Source organism: Lytechinus pictus, chromosome 7 (genome assembly GCF_037042905.1).
Source record: "Lytechinus pictus isolate F3 Inbred chromosome 7, Lp3.0, whole genome shotgun sequence".
In the NCBI taxonomy this organism is placed as follows: Eukaryota; Metazoa; Echinodermata; class Echinoidea; order Temnopleuroida; family Toxopneustidae; genus Lytechinus; species Lytechinus pictus.
In genome coordinates, this window is record NC_087251.1 from 45,527,880 (window position 1) to 45,546,951 (window position 19,072).

Sequence of the window (19,072 nt, forward strand, 5' to 3'; positions counted from 1 at the left end):
ATCGAGGATGATGGTTACATATTGCCAAATGCACAAGACTTGTTCGCAAAACTTGCTCAAAACGGTACCACTCCAAAAGTGTACTCGGTCATTGACCTTACTGGCGCTTTCAATCAGCTTTTTCTGGATGAAGAATCTGCGAAGCTTCTTGTGTTGAACACTCACAAAGGTTTGCTCGCACCAAAGCGTTTGTGTTTTGGAGTCAAAACAGCGCCATTTTTGTTTCAAGCTACCATGGACAAAATAATATCAGGCATGCCGAATGTCTTCTGCTATGTTGATGATATACTTGTGGCGACAGAAAGCATTGACGAGCGTATGAATGTACTCACAGAGTTATTTGCCAGGTTAACTAAGCATAATGTGCGGCTAAATCAGGATAAGTGCAAATTCCTACAATCCAAAATCAGATATTTGGGGCATATTCTCACTGCTGAGGGCATTGAACCGATTCAAGACAAAGTTGAAGCCATTAACAAAGCCCCCAAGCCTAAGAATGTATCTGAATTGAAGTCTTTCCTAGGAATGATTAATTACTATGGCAAGTTCATTCCAAATCTGAGCACCGAGCTCCAGCCCCTCTATGCATTACTACAGCACTCAACTGAATGGAAATGGTGCAAAAGATGTGAAGCCGCGTTCACATATGCGAAAAAGGCCCTTGCTAGCGATAGGGTTTTGGTTCATTATGATGCTTCAAAGCCAGTTGTTCTAAGTGTGGATGCGAGTCCATATGGATTAGGGGCAGTTTTAAGCCATAAGCTTGCGGACGGTTCAGAAAAACCGATTGCCTATGCTTCTAGGACTTTGAATGCTGCAGAGAAAAATTATGCACAAATTGATAAAGAGGGATTAGCTATTATCTTTGGGGTGAAAAAGTTTCATCTGTACTTGTATGGTCGGGAGTTTCCACATGTTCATTCAAGCGTGAATGTTTAATTAAACGCCTTTGAATCATTGAAGCATGTTAATTGGTCATGAACATAACGAAAAAGTTGAGAAAAGATCATTTTCAGTTACCAAAATGAAACAGTACATGCCTATGATATTTGAAAATCATATTTTTTGTTTTCAATAAATGTTCATTGAACCGTGAAACGATGAAAATTGTTGAAGATACTCTTCCCAAATATAACTGTCATCATATTCTATCATTTTTATTGATAAAAATGTGTAAAACATCCAATTATAGCAAATTTGGACTTGTGTTTATTCAACCGTGAAATTTAGCCAAAAAAGTTGTATCGTCTTTTAGAAAGTACCTTTTACAAGTCTTCTGACTATTTTTCATGATGAGAATGTGGAATTAGTTCCAATAAAATGGAATCAAAGTAATGATATTTGGCTTGTGACTTTTGAAAAGTGACATTTTTGCCTTCTGACGGTGCTCACTGAAGCATGGCGTAAAATACGTCCATAACTTTTACTCAGAGGATAGCTTATAAAATTACCTACACGCTCATGTAAAAATATATTAAAAACTCGCATCGGTTCGGAAATTATTGATGTTTGTTTAAGGGGGGACTTACTTTTTTTGTTGTGTATAGTTTGTCCAGTATATAAAAAGGGACAAACTTCTGATATCCCTTCCTGGAGGGTCCTCTTGGAAAGAAGGGCTGGAGGTGTGCTGAGTTGACATTGGGCAGGGAGCCTCGGGTCCCAGTCTGTCTAACCGGGGGTGTCGCGAATTTCTGCGATCACCAGAGGTACAAGAACATTGTGTTCCCGGAGGGTCGTAACTGGAAGGTCTCGTTGGGGGTACTCCCCTGCTTCACTTCCAGTTTCGAGGAAGCAGACTTAGACGCCCTGGGCCGACTGGCCTGTGACCCTAAGACAAGCGCTCTCGGGGAGATTGGTTTGGATCACTTTCTCCCGCCCTCGACCTGGTCAAAGCAGTTGCTGGTCTATACGACCATCCTGGAGCAGGTCGGGGCTACTGGTAAAGTCCTCGTACTGCACCTGCGGGGACAAGAGGGACAAACTTCTGATATCCCTTCTCGGATTGTCCGAGAAGCAACCAGGAAAAGGGTCAACAGATATCAGAGGAATCATATCCACTGTTGTACCCTTGGACCTCAAGAGGTCGAGGCTTGGGGAAAAGTTTTCCCCAACACCTACTTTAGCTTCAGCTGCATGGTGAAGCATTTCACTGGGGAGCAGTTGGACGCCTTGAGGAGGGTCCCTCTTGATAAGCTATTGCTGGAAACAGATTCTCCATATCTCCCTGTTGGGGGTGTCAAATTCATGACCCCTGCATATATCGGGGAGGTGGGAGAGCACGTCGCCTCAGCCCGGCGGATATTTTCTCACCCTCATGAAGCGAGCTAGGATTAACCATCTGGCGCTCTATGGGGTGTAGTGAGGAAGAAAAATAGCAGATATTGGTGACAACAGCAAGGTGAAGATGCCATGTGTGTACACTGAGGATAATATCAATGTCAAAGGTTTACACATGGTCAAGCTATATGACAAAAGAGGACTGATCCACCGAAAAGGTTTTGACATCTCTGTGTTGAAGAAGTATACCAATCTGTCGAGTCATAAAGGGTTGTTTCAACAAAAACTGATTGGTCTTTGGTCTTATTGAGCAAGTTTTACAGGATTTGCCGGGAGTGCAGGCATACTGGACGATATTCTTGTGTCAGGTCATTCAGAGGATGAGCATTTAAGAAACATGATAGAGTTCTGACGCAATTGGAAGAACGCAATTTGACACTGAAGTGTGAATTTGCGAAAGAATTGGTTGACTGTTTGGGTCATGGAGGAAGGAGTACCTGCCTACACAATTCAATCGCGACAGAGATGGAACGAGCAGGAGAACGATGTTTATGTGGGTGACATTGTCCACATTATGGAAGAATTGCCACATAACCATTGGAATATTGCTCATGTTGAAAAGTCTTTCTTAGAAGAAATGTTATGGTAAGGTCAGCTCAAGTTCAAACCTAATATTCAACCCTTGTTGGGCCCATTCTCAAGCTGTATCTTTTGGAATATTGACTGGATGTTTATTTTGTCTGTTGTGTTCGATTACAGAATGACTTTGCTGATATGTACAGATGAGTGATGATAATGGGTACTGGGCTGCCTGACGTCTTCCAGACTCAAGATGTCTATAGCAGGGCACATTATGGTTTAGAGCATATATAATAATAATAATAATATGGTCCATTTATATAGCGTAGCTACTATAATTGCATATACTCTACTGCGCTTGATACTTGGTATCATAATATTACTCCGGCTGTAGCTGAGCTGCCATATAGGCGCTAAAGCATTTAAGGAATAAATCCTACCGGGTACCCATTCACCTCACCTGGGTCGAGTGCGGCACAATGTGGGTACATTTTTTTTGATGAAGCAAAACACGCCACGGCTGGGGTTCGAACCCACGTCTCTCTGATTGAAAGACGAGAGTCGTAACCAGTAGACCACGACACCCCCGGGATTTTCAGAAAATGCAAAGTGTTGTAAATCATAGGAATCACAGAGGATCTAGCAGAAGAATGTAAAAGAATACTAAAGAAGCCAAATGATATAATGTCTAATAAGAATCACAATCTCAACCTCCTGTTTAAGATCTTGCCTTCAGGAAGAAGGTTGGGTTCGATGAAGTGTCGGACAAGTCGGTACTCAGACTCATTCATGGCATTTTCTATTTGGTTGCAAAACCCAATCGGAAACGTATGATCCGTGATATCGAATGTCAACAGTGAATATCATTCAACTGGACAATTTATCAATTTGTTTTCTTATTCCACACCCCCTCTTATCTTTATATATTTTCATTATTTAAAATATTTTTGCTTTGGAATTGCATTACATGTTTCTTCTCCGCCGGACCTTGCTTCCTTCCTCTTGCTATTGTGCAATACAGAAACATCTTTGAAATATTAATCTTAGAACATCTTTCTTTTTAACTGGTTTACTTCTTATTTACAAATGCATTAGCAATATATTTTTGGGTTACAAATTTTCTTTCTGCCAGATTTCTTTCAAACAGTGCAATAAATAAGTATCAATGGAATTTTCATTTCTGTCCAATTTCATTTAAACCCAATTGTCTCTACAATAATTTGATTCCTTTTTTTTTATCGCCAATAGGTTATAATATTCAATTCACTAATTTCAATTACATTTCTCAAAAACCTTTAATTTATAAATTGCCCTTTTTCAACGTCATTTCATCATTTTTCTAGTTTTATATTAGTGCAATTAATTGTAAATATTAACTAAGCAGTGCCCTTCAAAGTGTATAATTTCAGCATTTTTGATGATATGTACTTGTTATATTATGGAATCTTATATGTGACCATGACGCATTTCTTGTGCTATTATTGACAATAAAGAATAAATTGAATTGAATTGTCAGCGTAGCCTCATCTGGACCAATACCACGTGCTCCTTGACTGATTATTTATCATCAGTAGGATAGTCACAGCCTACCTCCATTAGTCAGTATTTGGTCAAGCTGGAACGAAAATGTGCATTTTTGTTATCAGATGATAAAGAAGACTTTAGAGCATCTACCAATATCAAAAAGTCTCCTTCATATTCATACACAAAATTCTGACAGCTTTTCCAAGTAAATGTAACATGTTCTATACGCACTGTATAAGAATCAAATTTTCATTTGACAAAGCGCAAAATGAGAAGCAGATGAAGTGGCGATTAGACCATTTGGGCATTAGACTAAATAACAAAGAGACTAAAGTGAAAGGATAAAGAGCAAGTGTAGTGTAGACAAAACGGAAATTTGACCAAATCAAGACTAGACCAAATGGGCTAGCCAATGTGGTGTTAGACATCTTGTCACCCAAATCCTGTTTCTGTAAGCATACTCTGCAACGTAACTACTGCATCACCTTCAATTTATGGCTGATGTAGCCAAGAAGAGTTAAACACCATCATGATGTCATGGTAGAGAGAGCAGGTCACACTGTCACCTAAATCCTGTCTTTGTAAGCATACGACGCAAGATAACTACTGCATCACCTTCAATTTATGGCTGATGTAGCCAAGAAGAGTTATACACCATCATGATGTCACGGTAGAGAGAGCAGGTCACACTGTCACCTAAATCCTGTCTTTGTAAGCATACGACGCAAGATAACTACTGCATCACCTTCAATTTATGGCTGATGTAGCCAAGAAGAGTTATACACCATAATGATGTCACGGTAGAGAGAGCAGGTCACACTGTCACCTAAATCCTGTCTTTGTAAGCATACGACGCATCGTCTTCAATGTAAGGCTGATGTTGCCAGGTGGAAGCACACATCATCCTGATGTCATGGTTAAGAGAGCAGGTCACACTGTCACCTAAATCCTGTCTACGTAAGCATACTCTAGTTTCAAACGTAACCACTGTATCAGCCAAGAAGAGTTATACAACACCATGCATGATGTCACGGGTAAGAGAGCAGGTCACACTATCACCTAAATCCTGTCTATGTAAGCATACTCTGCAACATAACTACTGCATCACCTTCAATTTACGGCTGACGTAGCCAAGAAGAGTTATACAACATCATGATGTCACGGGTAAGAGAGCTAGTCACACCATCACCCAAATCCTGTCTCTGTAAAGCATACACTCTAACGTTATTACTGAATCATCTCCAAACTATACTTGAAGGAACCAGGTGAAAGCATACAACAGCATGGTGTTATGGTCAAGAGAGCAAGTCACATCATCTTCAATGAATGGCTGATGTAGCCACATGGAAGCATACATCATCATATGGTGTCTTGGTTAAGAGAGCAAGCCACACTGTCACCTGAATCCTGTCTCTATAAGCATACTCTCCAATGTGACGATGGCATCATCTTCTATATATGGCTGATGTAGCCAGGAGGAGGCATACATCATCATGATGTCACGGTTGTCATGGTGAGCTACATCCTCGACGATCACCTTCTTGACCTCAAGTTCCTTCTGGTACATTTCTTGAAGATGCTGAGAGGCTTGAACTGCAACGAGGAAGAGCAGAAGAAAGAGATGCATTAGATGAAGGATGAGAGAGATAGGCTAAGTCACATTTATTTCATTTCATTTCATTTTTCATTTTTCATTTTTCATTTCATTCCATCCATTTTCTCTGGGGTGAACTTAAAGCTTTACACAGACACAATATAATATTTTCAATCATGAGCCTGCTTCACATATTACATGATGGATCTGTTTTCAAAGAGTTCTTACAGTAAAGATTCTATACTTAAGTAAACCAAAGGAATTTAAAAAAACAAATAACAAATTCCAGAGGAAAATCAGTTAAGGTTGATTCTTAACCTACCATGAGTGACCTAATGTTTTCATATGAGTTCAATACAGTAAAGGAATGAGACACGGAATGATGTCGTATCTAATTCCAACTTCCAATTATACAATTTAAACTTGTACAAAGCAATTTAATGGTGATATGTTGGTTAGAGAGATCATTATTGACCAGTACTTACCAAACTTGCCTACTGACCAGCTTGTAAACAATGGACTGGCATCCTGGTCAGATTTCTTTTTCTGCTCCAATTTCTCCACACCTTGGAAGTGCTTAGTGATAGATGCCATCTTGCTCATCAGTGTAGTCTAAAATGCGATCAGAAAAGAATTTATTTTTTTTTGAAAAAAGTATAAGATTCTAACCCCTCATTTTATTTCAGGTAAAAAGTACATGGGCCTCAGGGTAATCCACAAAATAAAATGCCCCTTAGAGCCTTCATAAACTTTAAAAAGAGCCCCTGAAATTCTCAAAGGGTCCAATGTAAACTGTAACCAATGCAAATTTTCGCTTCTGAGCAAAAAAAAAGTACACAAGTTTTTTTTAATGAATTTTTGCACCTGTGCGATTAAAAAAATATTGTGATAAAAAATGGCAAGCTTAATAAACATTTTAAGGTACTGTTTTAAGATATTTGAAATGATTCAATTTGACCAGATAAAGAGATAGTTTGTCACAACAATTTATCAAAAGTCGTTGTAAACAATTATGACAGGGTCCAATATGAAAGTATTGTTCAAAGAGAAAATTTCAAGAACACAAGACAAAATGGTCAATATACCAGATTACATCTACTCTAAATCCAAAGATAAAATCCTGAGAAAATGATTAGGAAGAAATATAATGTTTATTAACTACTAACAACCTTTCAAATACGGCAAGTCACATCAATACAAATTTCATTGCAGAGGCTCTAATGAAAACTGGTGGGTGTTTCATAAAGCTGTTTGCAAGTTACAACTGACCTTATGAATGACTGTTGACCCTTTCTTTGGAACTAAATCAACGCCAATGGAAATCTGGTGTGTATCACTTACAAGAAAGAATCACAAGTCGCTCATAAAGTTGCTCGTAATTTAAGAACAGATTTATGAAACACCAACTTGGTTCACAAGGCTTGTAACTGATGACAAGTCATTTGCAATAAGCTTCTGAAATTATACTTGACCAAATTTCGTGTTATGGAAGTGGGCCTTCGTTTTTGTTCATAACTGTGAATAGACCGTACGCATATGATTACATTATCTCATAGCGCCCTCCCTCAGAGGATATAGAAATACGCTTGCAGAGTTATCAAAGATATGCAAACTGCAGATCACCAAACACATGCTAAGCATTGGCTTCAGCCTCTAAGATGGCGGCGAGATGAAGTCAATGCATAAGGTTGACCTGTAAAACTAACATGCAAGCAATAAAGTGTTACTTACCATAGATGTATGTATGGCAGTCAGCTGTTCACACAGTGTCTCGAGGCCTTCTGGCATTCCATCATTCAGCTCACTCAAGAACTCTACTTCACTCTTGGTCCTCGTCTGAACATCAAGCTTGCTTTCTCTATCACTCCTGAATGAAAAGAGACAAGCAGCAATTGATCTGTTTGTTTTCAATGAAGAATAGACACAATTGTTTGCCAACAACTTTATGCATTGACAACAAGAACTTCAAGAAGTATTACATGTAGTATACTTGGTGATTTGGCCAATGACAAAAGGAGAGGTCATAAGTGAGAAGTTTTCAGTTTGCTATCATGTTATCAAATGCTGAGTCACAGTCAGTTTTGGTAGATCTAAATAGCACTTATTTTATAAGTTAAATTCATTGTCAGAAGAGATGCAGTCTAAAATCGGATTTACATTTTAAACCTGGCAATTAAATTTAAAATCTGCAGTATATCCATTTCTGTTTCAACAGAGCATTTATCCTTGTGAAAACCTTTTCTTGTCTCCTTGCGTTATCTTTACAAACAGGTTTCACCGTTAGAAATCAAGATTGTACACCCACTTACTTATATTGAAGTTTAAGATTGATGATCTTGTTGATGATGTCGAAGCCTGCATCATTCATTCCATTCCATTTCTCAATATGATTGTGCCAATCGGCGCAGTGGTCCTTGATGACCCTAGCACTCCCTTGAAGCTTCTGCTGCTGATGACCAGATGGACTAGCACCTGAAAGAAATAAGATTGCAATCTTCAGTTTATCCTTTTCTTCCTTCTTTGGTTTTGATGGCAACCAGTCAGAATTGACTATTATTGCCACAGCTTTTAAAAGAAAGAATTAATAATCTTCTTTAAAAAAATTCAGTTATTCTCCTTTTCTTTATTTCTCCTTCATTTTTTTTTTTTCTTTCCTTTTTTTCAGGTAACTTTTATCATGTTTTTTTCCTATCATGCAGTAAAGAGTCTAGACAGAAATAAGTTTTTTTTACTGGGGATTCATTAAACAATTTCAGGCATTTCTTTCCATCATCCCCATCAGTGGAGTCAACGTAGTTAAGCTGAACAACCGATGGTATATAGATTGAAGCTTTTTGGTCTACAAGGGGGTGAGGTAGAACATGGTCCACACAAATTTCTCATGAACCTTCCATAACTAACAAACTTTCTATAGTGCTGACAATTTTAAATAATTGTTGTAATTTTGTTAAGGGTTGGAATCTTAAAAGGGTACTCCAGGCTGAAAATAATATGATTTGAACAGATAAAGAAATATCAGACAAACAAAACAAAAATTTGATCAAAATTGGACAATGAATAACAAAGTCCTGAATTTTAATAGATGATTTTGGTGAAACAGTTCTAAAAACATGTCTTAATGAATATTCAATGAGCAAACTGCTGATGTCATATGCCCACTTGTTCTTTTGTATTTTTATGATATGAAATTATGTGTATACAACTTTTTCTTTCAAGAACTAAAAAAACAAGTGGATTGACAATTGATTTCATGAATAAGTTATTCATCGCTGCAAAATAAAGGGAGACATATCATGTACACATGTATGAAAAATTGAAATAATTATGATTTCAGGTAACATAAGAAAAAGGAAAGTGAAGATGTGACACTAATCACCAGCTCATCTAATGAATGATGATGTACATACATAGTATAACTCTCAACTGTTTTCACAAAATATTGCTTGATTTTGAAATTCTATAGCTTCGTTATTTGCAATCAGATTTTGATCAGTGAATTTTACTTTTTTATGTAAATATAATTATTTTCAGCCAGGAGTACCTTTAAATCAGTCAACATCGATGAAAAAACACTTTTAAAAAATATGTTCTTCAAAAGATTTCATAATACCTTAACAAATTTAATACTCATTAAATACAACTTTCAAAAATAATATGAACCGGAATTGAGGATTTCAAGTTCACACATGATGATGGTGATAATTTTAAAGCTTCTAAAAAATTGTAACAAAGTGTAAAGTAAGGGAAAACAAGGGGGTGGCAAAGAGCAATTTTAAATAGAAATGACTGCCAGAATACAGATTTTCAGACATCCTGATTATTCTTCTCCTGCATCGTGCTCCTATTTTAAATTTTAAGAAAATTTCAACAAATTACCCAATGAAGTTGTTTTAATCTAAGAAAAGACTAAAGAAAACAAAATTCATATGATATATGTCCGGTCCCTAGAGATTTGCCTAATTTCAGTTTGAGATAATTGGTTGATGATAAAGTTGTAAGATATTAAATAAGGATGTGTCAATTCTTACTGATCTTGCCGAGCTAGCTGGGGAAAGGAGTTGAAATCTTTGATCCAATCCAAAAATCAAAATCATCAATCATCCCCATCCTGCCTCTTAAGTTCATAATTGCCATAAACCACTAATCATATATTATGGCAGGGTGCTACATAAGCACTTGCCCAGGGCAAGTAAAAGTTATAGTCGGGCAAGTGTTTTGAAGTAAAGACCAAAACTACTTGCCCGAATTGGGCAAGCAAAATTCTCACAGTAGAATTACCAAATTGGGTCGATATGATATACCGACCCTAAATTTGGTCATGGCGGGCAAGATAAAATCACTTTGTAAAAAAAATGCAAGAACGAGGTGCATCGGTTCATGTCAAAAGAGAGAAAAAAGGGTCAATGGTTTCTAAAACCTTAATATTTTCTTTGAAGAAGTAAAACTTTTTTCAAGGATTTTTCGGGCAAGTGAAATTGATTTCAGGCAAGTATATTCCAACTATTTAAAAATTTACTTGCCAAACAGGGCAAGTTCATCTAAAAAGTTATGTAGCACCCTGATTATGGTGATCAGAATCAGATCTCTCTTTCTCATCATCGCATCTTCACTCCATCCTCCTCCATGATCCATCAAATCGTACTCATGATCTAGCCTCGAGGGCTCCGTGATGATATTCAAAAATATTTTTACATATACTTTTACATTACGGAGCCTTGACATGCTGCGCATACATGTAAACACGGATGGATTTCCCTACGAAATCCATCTTTAGAACTAGAAATCACTTATATTAGTGGGATTTTATTTTTCTATTAAACCTTCATACGCCTAATGCGTATGAAGGTTTGAAAAATCTCTTAGTATTAATATGAATAAGTGGAACGCCTCTGGCAGTCTCGCCTGCATTACGCGATTCGATATAGCAGCAGTGCTGAATTTGAAAACAGCTACAGTGTATTAAATAATTAATCACAAAAGAAAACGCTCATATGATAATAAAATATTATGCCCATTGACCCAACATGACCTTTGACCATGATCATGTGACCCAAGACAAGTGCAAAACAATCATTCATACTTGATTACCCTTATGTCTATGTTTCATGAACTACATGTGTAGATCCATAAACTTTCTAATTCAACAAATACCCACAACACGGCCAAAGTTCATTGACCCTAAATGACCTTTGATTTTGGTTATGTGACCAGAAACAAGCACAAGATATTCAGGGATACATGTACATGGTTACTGTACTCTTATGTCCCAAGTTTCATGAATTAGATCTATAAACTTTAAAGTTATGATGACAATTCCACCAATACCCCCAACATAATCAAAGTTTGTTGACCCTACATGACCTTTGACCTGGGTCATGTGACCTGAAACTCACACAGGATGTTTAAGGATACTTAGTTGCTCTTATGTCTAAGTTTCATGAACTAGATCCATAAAATGTCAAAGTTATGACAATTTCACAAATACCCCCAACATGGTCAAAGTTTGTTGACCCTAAGTGACCTTTGACCTCGGTCATGTGACCTGAAACTCAGGCAGGATCTTCAGTGATACACTATCACCCTTATGATCAGTTTCATGAACTAGGTCCTTATACTTTAGAAGTTATGACGACATTTCAAAAACTTAACCTTGGTTAAGATTTCGATATTGATTCCCCCAACATGGTCTAGGTTCATTGACCCTAAATGACCTTTGACCTTAGTCATGTGACCTGAAACTCAGGCAGGATATTCAATAATACTTGATTATCGTTATGTCCAAGTTTCATGAACTAGGTCTATACACTTTCTAAGTTATGATGACATTTCCAAACTTAACCTTGGTTAAGATTTCAATGTTGACGACGCCGCCGTCGCTGCCGTCGGAAACGCAGCGCCTATAGTCTCGCTCTGCTACATGTATGCAGGTAAGACAAAAATAAGAGGTTTTTTACCAGACCGATCTCGTGTATCCATTTGTTAACACCACAAATACAATAGGCTTGACCCTTGAACCGCTTCGTTATGACGTAGCTTCGATGAGCTACGTTATAAAATGCCATTTTGAAGAACAATTCAAATTTTATTATTTGTTAAATGATAATTTTTATCTACATGTAGGCCTATAAATTGTTCTTCAAAACGGCATTTTGTAACATAGCTCATTGAAGCTACATCATAACAAAGCAGTTCAAGGGTCAAGCCTATTGTATTTGTGGTGTTTATGAATGGATACAGGAGATTGGTCTGGTAAGAAACCTCTAATCTTTCTTATACTAAGAGATTTTCAAACCTTCATACGCATTAGGCGTATGAAGGTTTACAGATAAATCAAATCCCACAAATCTAAGTTATTTCTAGTTCTAAAGATGGATTTCCTAGGGAAATCCATCCGTGTTTACATGTCTTGTATGTCAAGGCTCCATGATGTAAAAGTATTATTAAAAAATATCATCACAGAGTCCTCAAGGCTTCTCATGTCGTCATGATCCCTTCTTCCATGGTAAATTCATTTTGTTCTCATCCTCATCGCAATATTCCAGATCAAGTCTTCTCCCAAACTAAACTATTAAACCCCTAAAAGTAGAAAAGACCCACCACCCAGGGTGACCAGACGTCCCGTATTTTCCGGGATCATCCCATATTTTGCTCCTTTGTCCCAAAAACCTTCCCGGGACGCCTATTTGTCCCATATTTCAGAATGTTGAACAAAAAATAATTAATACATAGAAAAATTAAGAATTTTCACAAAATAACCAACAGATGACGAAGCAGAGACAACAATAAAGTTGATTACTGTAAACAAATTCTGCAGTGATTTCTTGCTACCCATATTTTCTTCGATCTACACACACACACACGCAAAGTCAATAGGCCTACATACATACTGTACTAACTGCTGCTTGCACGTGGCCTGGACTGGCCTCCTGCCTGTGTGCGGCAGGCTCCTCCACTAGCTACATGTAGGCATGTTGTAGGATCGGGGCAGATTCTCAATGGTGCAAAGAATCCCAAACAATCTGACATGATAAACAGTTTTTTCACCAAAATAATCACAAAAACGGCAGGAAATTTTTACAATTATAGTATGGATTCTCGGATTACTGATTTGGTAATTTAATCGGAGGAGCAAGTTATTCATAACTAAATTTCAGCTTTTGTATTTGTCAGTTTTGAGACTTGTGATCGGTGCAAACTTGTAGTGGGATGAGAGATGCCTGTGTGTGATGCCGCAATGTTAATTTTTAAGTTCGATAAAGTTTCACTTTTGAAATTTTATTCATTTCTTAAATATTTTAGTTTTCTAACAATTTTTTAAAATATATCAAAAACTCCCCAAATACTTGTTGAGATTTTCGTTAGATGATTTGATTTTTTTTATTTGTGCTTGAAGTTTGAACTTTTTTCCTCTTTCTTTCATTTTTATTTCTTTTCTATCATCATCATCATCATCATCATCTGGTACGGGATGAAGGCGCAAGCCCGTAATTCCCGGTCGCTTCTTGCATGATTGGTCACTGAAAACTACTACTTCATGAGCTTGCGTGAGGAGTCATGGAAGCTCAAAGAGTATTTTTTGCCAAAATATATCAATATGTCTTTTAAATTTGTCTGTTGTTGGCATTTGTATAAGGTTTTCAGGAAGACTATTCCAGTCATTGATTACTCTTTCTTCATCCTTCTATATTCTTCCTGCTTGCCTTTTGTAAAATATTGTTCCATCTATCTTTATTTCCAATCTTTCCTAGCTTTCTTTCCTGATCCTTTCTCTCTGTTCATTTTTCTTTCGATCCTTCTTGCTCTTACTCTCGTTTTTTTAGATTTCCTTCATTCTTTCTTTCCTTAAACTTAGTTTCTTTGCTTCCTTCTCCCTTCCTCTCCTTTTCTTTTTATTCCTTATCTACTTCCAATATTTTCTTTCTCACCTCCCTCTCTTTCATCATTCTTATTTTCTTTTTTCCCCCTTATTCTTTAGCTTCCTTCCTGTTTTTCTTTCTTTCAAAGAATAAAGGAAACATTTTTCTATCCTTCATTCTTTCTTCCTCCTTTTTTCTTACTTTCTTTTACCTTTCTCTCCCTTTTTCATTCACACATTCATTCATCTTCCCTTCCTTTTATTCATTTCAAAGAATGACAGAAAACCTTTTTTCTTTCATCCTTCTTTATTCTTTCTTTTAATTCTTTACTTAATTTTCCCCTTCATTTTTCTTTCTTTCCTCTTCTCTCGATTCATCTCTTTTCTTTCTCTCCTTCATTCTTTCGTTCACCCTCGAGCTCCCTTCCTATAAAAGACTTTATTTTGTTTTTTTACAAGTCTAACATTGTGTAGCATTCTTTAGGCTTTTTTTTTTAATAAAGAAAGACCTGGCTCGGTCGATCTGCTGGTGCATCGTGCTTTGTCGATTGTCCCGTATTTCATTTTGTGAAATCTGGTCACCCTGCCACAGCCAAGTACCACCAGCATGACCAGGGGCCTCGGAATTGGCAAGAGCACAGTTCTTGTGTCTTGTTGTGACACTCCTGTTTTGCATTTAGTGCTTACCTGTATTGTTGTCTGTGTTACTTTTGTGAGCACGACGAGAAGAACCTTTCCTCTTTTTTTCATCTGTCATTCTCACTGATTTTTGCGCTTGCCAGAGGCCGGCCGAGGAGAAGTGGATCCACGTCGAAAAATCCTTCCACTTCCAGGGGCAGGGTAGCGGATATCGGATCGGAGGAGCAAGCTCGCGATGGGGGAATCATCAGCAGCGCACGTACCGGGATCACGTCGGCTGGGAATTCGCCGGGTGCACGGCATGCATGCAGGACGGACCTGTGGCTTGAAGCGAGTACCGTACGAGTCAGTCGCTCAAGCTGTCACGTGATCGTTACGATCAGGTGATAAAGTAGCGTCGTCTGCTTGACAACTCTTTTAATTCTCTTCGGCTTTTTCTCTCTGTGTATTTTAAGCCCTACGTTCTGGTGACCACCCATCCCATCCCAATCAGCAGCTACCTTTTTACCTACCCCTTATAATCTAGATGTAGACTGCAGCTCTATTATTCCTGCTGTTATGCTAAAAGTATAAGCAATGCACTATGAAGTCCAAGAAAAAGGTCATCCTGATAGCTGACAGTGGGATAAACATGCGAGTTGTAGACAATTTATATGTCTGAAAGTCTTATACTATATTATCAATGGAAGTATTCTTAGAGATTGGCTAAAAGTATGAGCCAATATCTCAGGCGGCCGGACCAATATTTGGACACATATTATATTACCGGTATATTTTTTTAAATTCTGTTTCTTTGATAGTCATTTTGACTACCTTGCTTGATATGATTAAAAATGTACTAGCACTTTATATATAGATGAAAACAATTATATTTTAAAATAGAAGGATTGGTTGAATTGTCTCATAATGACCATGGGAAGTATTTTTTTAAAATGAAAATTGCAAAATTGCAGCCGATATTTGAAAATGACATCCAACAACATATCATATTACATATCAATCTACTCTTGCAATAGCCATGTTGAATTTTCTCTCCGGATGACAATTCTCAAGGCCGAGGGTCTCATGGTTGATAATTGTTTATCTTTTTATTTATTACTTATATAATTATTTATTTATCTATCTTGTTATTTAGTTTTCATGTTATTTATTTATTTATATGTTAATTTTTTGGGTAGGGATCATCAGGGTTCGTTTTTTTTAGTAAATATACAGGCACCCATAACCCATACACATGTAGACCTTCATATTTCACAATTAATATCCATTCTGTCTTAATATCCATTCTGTGCAAGCATCATTAACTCTTTATGAAAACTTCAATTCATGTACATATTACACATTGCTGATAATAGATTTCTATTTTTATATTGCAATTTTAGTCATAAAAATTAATTATGTAATGTTGAAAATAATGTATTTTCATTCATATTGCATTTGGGTGTTAACTAAATCAGTCAATGGAACACACAAAAAATACATTCTTATAAGCAATGAAAACTTTGAAATAGAGCATCAAAATGGCATTTATTAGTAAAATAGAGTAATACCTTATACATATTTGTCATGAATTCTTTGGAAAATGTTGCTTGATTTTGCATATAGGACAAACATTGTCATTTCATTTAATTGCTTTGGTCAAAATTAACTGAGGTTGATTTTTATACAAACACACACATTACAAGTATTATGAAGCATTACCATTTCAGTTTGGAAAAAAAGAAAAATATTGTGAAAGAATAATTGAATAACACAAATATATATCACACAAAATAGCACTCAGTGACTATGATAGACATTGGCAAAGGAGCAAGAAAAAATGGCTACAGTCCATATTTCAAAAGAACACAATCTGTCACAGTTTGAATAACACTGTGTCAGATAAAATTAACAAATATTATGTGAAAGGTAAGATATAGACTACTTCACAAGCATTTAAGAATACTATTCATGTGATTATTGTAAAAATAAAATGTATAGGATACATATGTAGAACATCATAAGGGGGTAACACCACAACAACATCATACTATATTTTATCTAATGATCATAAATTTGAAAAAGAAAGATATTTAATAACTGACAAGTTTCTTTAAAAAAAAGGGCTGTCTAGGGTAAAAATGCTTCTCGATTTGCCCCCACACACAAAATAGATACTTATCATATAAGACAGTCCTTGTTGGCAGTTACAGTTAACTATTAAAAAATGTAAACTGTAAATACAAAGGGTCATACTCTGGACTCTGGTTTAACTAAAACAATGGTCTAAGACTAGGTGTTGAAATTATGAGTAGCCATACTATGAACATATAAAAATCAACAGTAAAACATCAAATATCAATACCCATAATCTAGAATAACTGCCACAAGCAGTAGGCAAGGAATGGTTGTCCAAAATCAAACATATCAGTTGATATATACTGCATAGTATAATTGCACTCCATATAGCAACATGTCCATAAAAAGATATACCCATAATTCTTTCAAAACAAATTTATCACTTAATTTAATTAAAAGCCGAATTGACTTGATTTGATTTATTTTTCTTATACATGACAATATAATATAACATAAATATAACAAATATCCATTGAAAATAAATCAGGCATACATCATTTAGCATAAATCAGTAGCAGATGATGGATTGCCATTGTAAATAAAAAATGCTTGGAAATATGAGAAACCAAACCATGTATTAATCATATAATCATATTATGAGCAGAATGGATGAAACCATATTGATTTGAATTTAATAAATTATGTGTATCCAAAAACTTGTATAGCCTCTTGTAAATAATCTTTTCAATGATTTTAGAAATACTAGGAAGAATCGATATAGGTCTACTAATTTCATGAGAGTTGTCTTTCTTAAAAATAGGATTTACTTAAGCAATTTTTAAGCACTCTGGATAAAAATACGTCTGATATATGATGACTATATAATACGATACCAAGTATCAAAGCGCAGTTGAGTATATGCACATAGTAACTGCGCTATATAAATGGACATATTATTATTATTATATACTGTATGTGATGAGACATTCCACAACAATGAAATATGAAAGAATCATCCTATCCTTAGGATTTTGATCCTCTCCTGTTTTGGAATCACTCTTTTACAATAGGTTAAGATAATAGTGCTATTATCTTGATTAAATCATGTGAGAGAAAGTCTCCAGATTTTGAACTACAGGTCCAGGGTTCTATTCCCACTGCAGTACCCGCATCCTTTGACAAGGCGTTTATCTACATGTGCCACTCTCCACCCAGGTGTAGTGGCCCCGGTAGGAAGGAATTCCTTGAAGGCATCAGGGCCTAATCAGGGTAGCCTTGCTTAAGCCAGGGTAATAGCATGAAGCACTTTGAAACATTGTATTAAGCGCTATATCAATGTGGCATATTATTATCATCACCTTAGGAACAGAAAGGGTAAGACTATTAGTATGGCAGACACTTAACACCCTCCAAACTCCACAGAATAATGGTTTAACTTCTCACAAAGGTTAATTTACCCATGAGTTATTCAAGCACATTTTTTTTCATCAAGTTCACTTTTTTCAGCTTAATCTTCTTCATCTCTAAGAGCAGACACTGGATATTTCCTTGATCTTGTTAGCATGGACATCATGAAACGGCAACCAATCGACGGCCATTTTGACCTCTCCTGTCGCATCCATGAACCCTAGCTCCACCATAGCCTCAAGAACTTTCTCTTCCTATGAAAAAAAGAACAAAATGAATTTTGTCAGTGTACCAATGACCACAGCCTTAAGTACCTTACACTCCTACTGAAAAAATGTACCAATGACACTCAATTGCAACTATATACCATCAAATGTTCTGATGCAGGTAAATTTTGACCCAAAACACAAATAACACCTGGTTTCAAGGAAACATCTGCAAAGAATGTCATGCAAAGACTGCATGACATGAATCTATACAGATATACAAACTGATATGTGATTTATGTATACTGATCAATAAGATGAATTTATGTGGACAATTTATTTGGCTATTATTTTTTAGAAGTTATGTCATATGTATATTCAATTTTTTCATAATAAAAAACATTGTTGAAATTTGAAATACCAAATATTTGCTTGAGAAATGTAAAATGAAGCAGAATGAGCCAAGTGGATTTCTTTTGTAATTTTAATAATATTATACATGATTTATAGCCAACCTTGTCCACTGTTGGTAGAGCGTCCTTGATGCTCTGAATTTCTTCTTCAGTAGGGGGCAGTCCGATGGCCCGTCGACGATAGCGGTCATGTATTGGGCACAACCTCAGGAGAGCGAGAGCCGTAGCTATGGCATAACCGCCCCAGTTACTGACTCCAGCACAGATGAGGTAATCCGTTGAGGTGACCGTAGCAATAATGTCGCCCTTCGGGATATGGCTCACCACTCTTTCTTTGACCTTGCCCATTCCTATCTCGTTACCGCCATCTCCAATCCCTGCAAAAAATAATAAAAAATATTGAAGTCAAATTTTCCGGAACCAATGAAATAATTACTGTAATTTCAAAAGTTTACAATATAGAAAAAAAAAATTCACTGCTTTCACAGACCAAAGACGGTTTCAAATAGTACTGTAATTT

The 19,072-nt window shown here is 36.5% G+C and overlaps 2 protein-coding genes across 6 annotated transcripts in view; both read right to left on the reverse strand.

Moving 5' to 3' along the window:
* Positions 1-1,539: 1,539 nt before the first annotated feature.
* On the reverse strand, positions 1,540-14,861 carry LOC135154801 (cyclin-dependent kinase 2-interacting protein-like). The gene is made up of 5 exons (XM_064102864.1): positions 14,517-14,861; positions 8,284-8,446; positions 7,706-7,841; positions 6,460-6,586; positions 1,540-5,973 (listed from the first exon to the last, which is right to left on the reverse strand). Exons 1-5 carry the CDS (start codon positions 14,584-14,586, stop codon positions 5,777-5,779), a joined length of 693 nt encoding a protein of 230 aa, XP_063958934.1. The 5' UTR covers positions 14,587-14,861; the 3' UTR covers positions 1,540-5,776.
* A 1,108-nt stretch (positions 14,862-15,969) lies between these two features.
* The window catches only part of LOC129264336 (D-glutamate cyclase, mitochondrial-like), a 29,116-nt gene continuing 26,013 nt past the window's right edge, over positions 15,970-19,072 (reverse strand). For all 5 annotated transcript variants that reach the window (XM_054902203.2, XM_054902204.2, XM_064102866.1 and 2 more), the window contains exons 9-10: positions 18,655-18,929; positions 15,970-18,187 (exon numbers count right to left, since the gene is read on the reverse strand). In XM_054902203.2, coding sequence (XP_054758178.2) covers positions 18,050-18,187; positions 18,655-18,929 — 413 coding nt within the window. In that variant the 3' untranslated portion in view covers positions 15,970-18,049. The remainder of the gene's footprint in view (positions 18,188-18,654; positions 18,930-19,072) is intronic.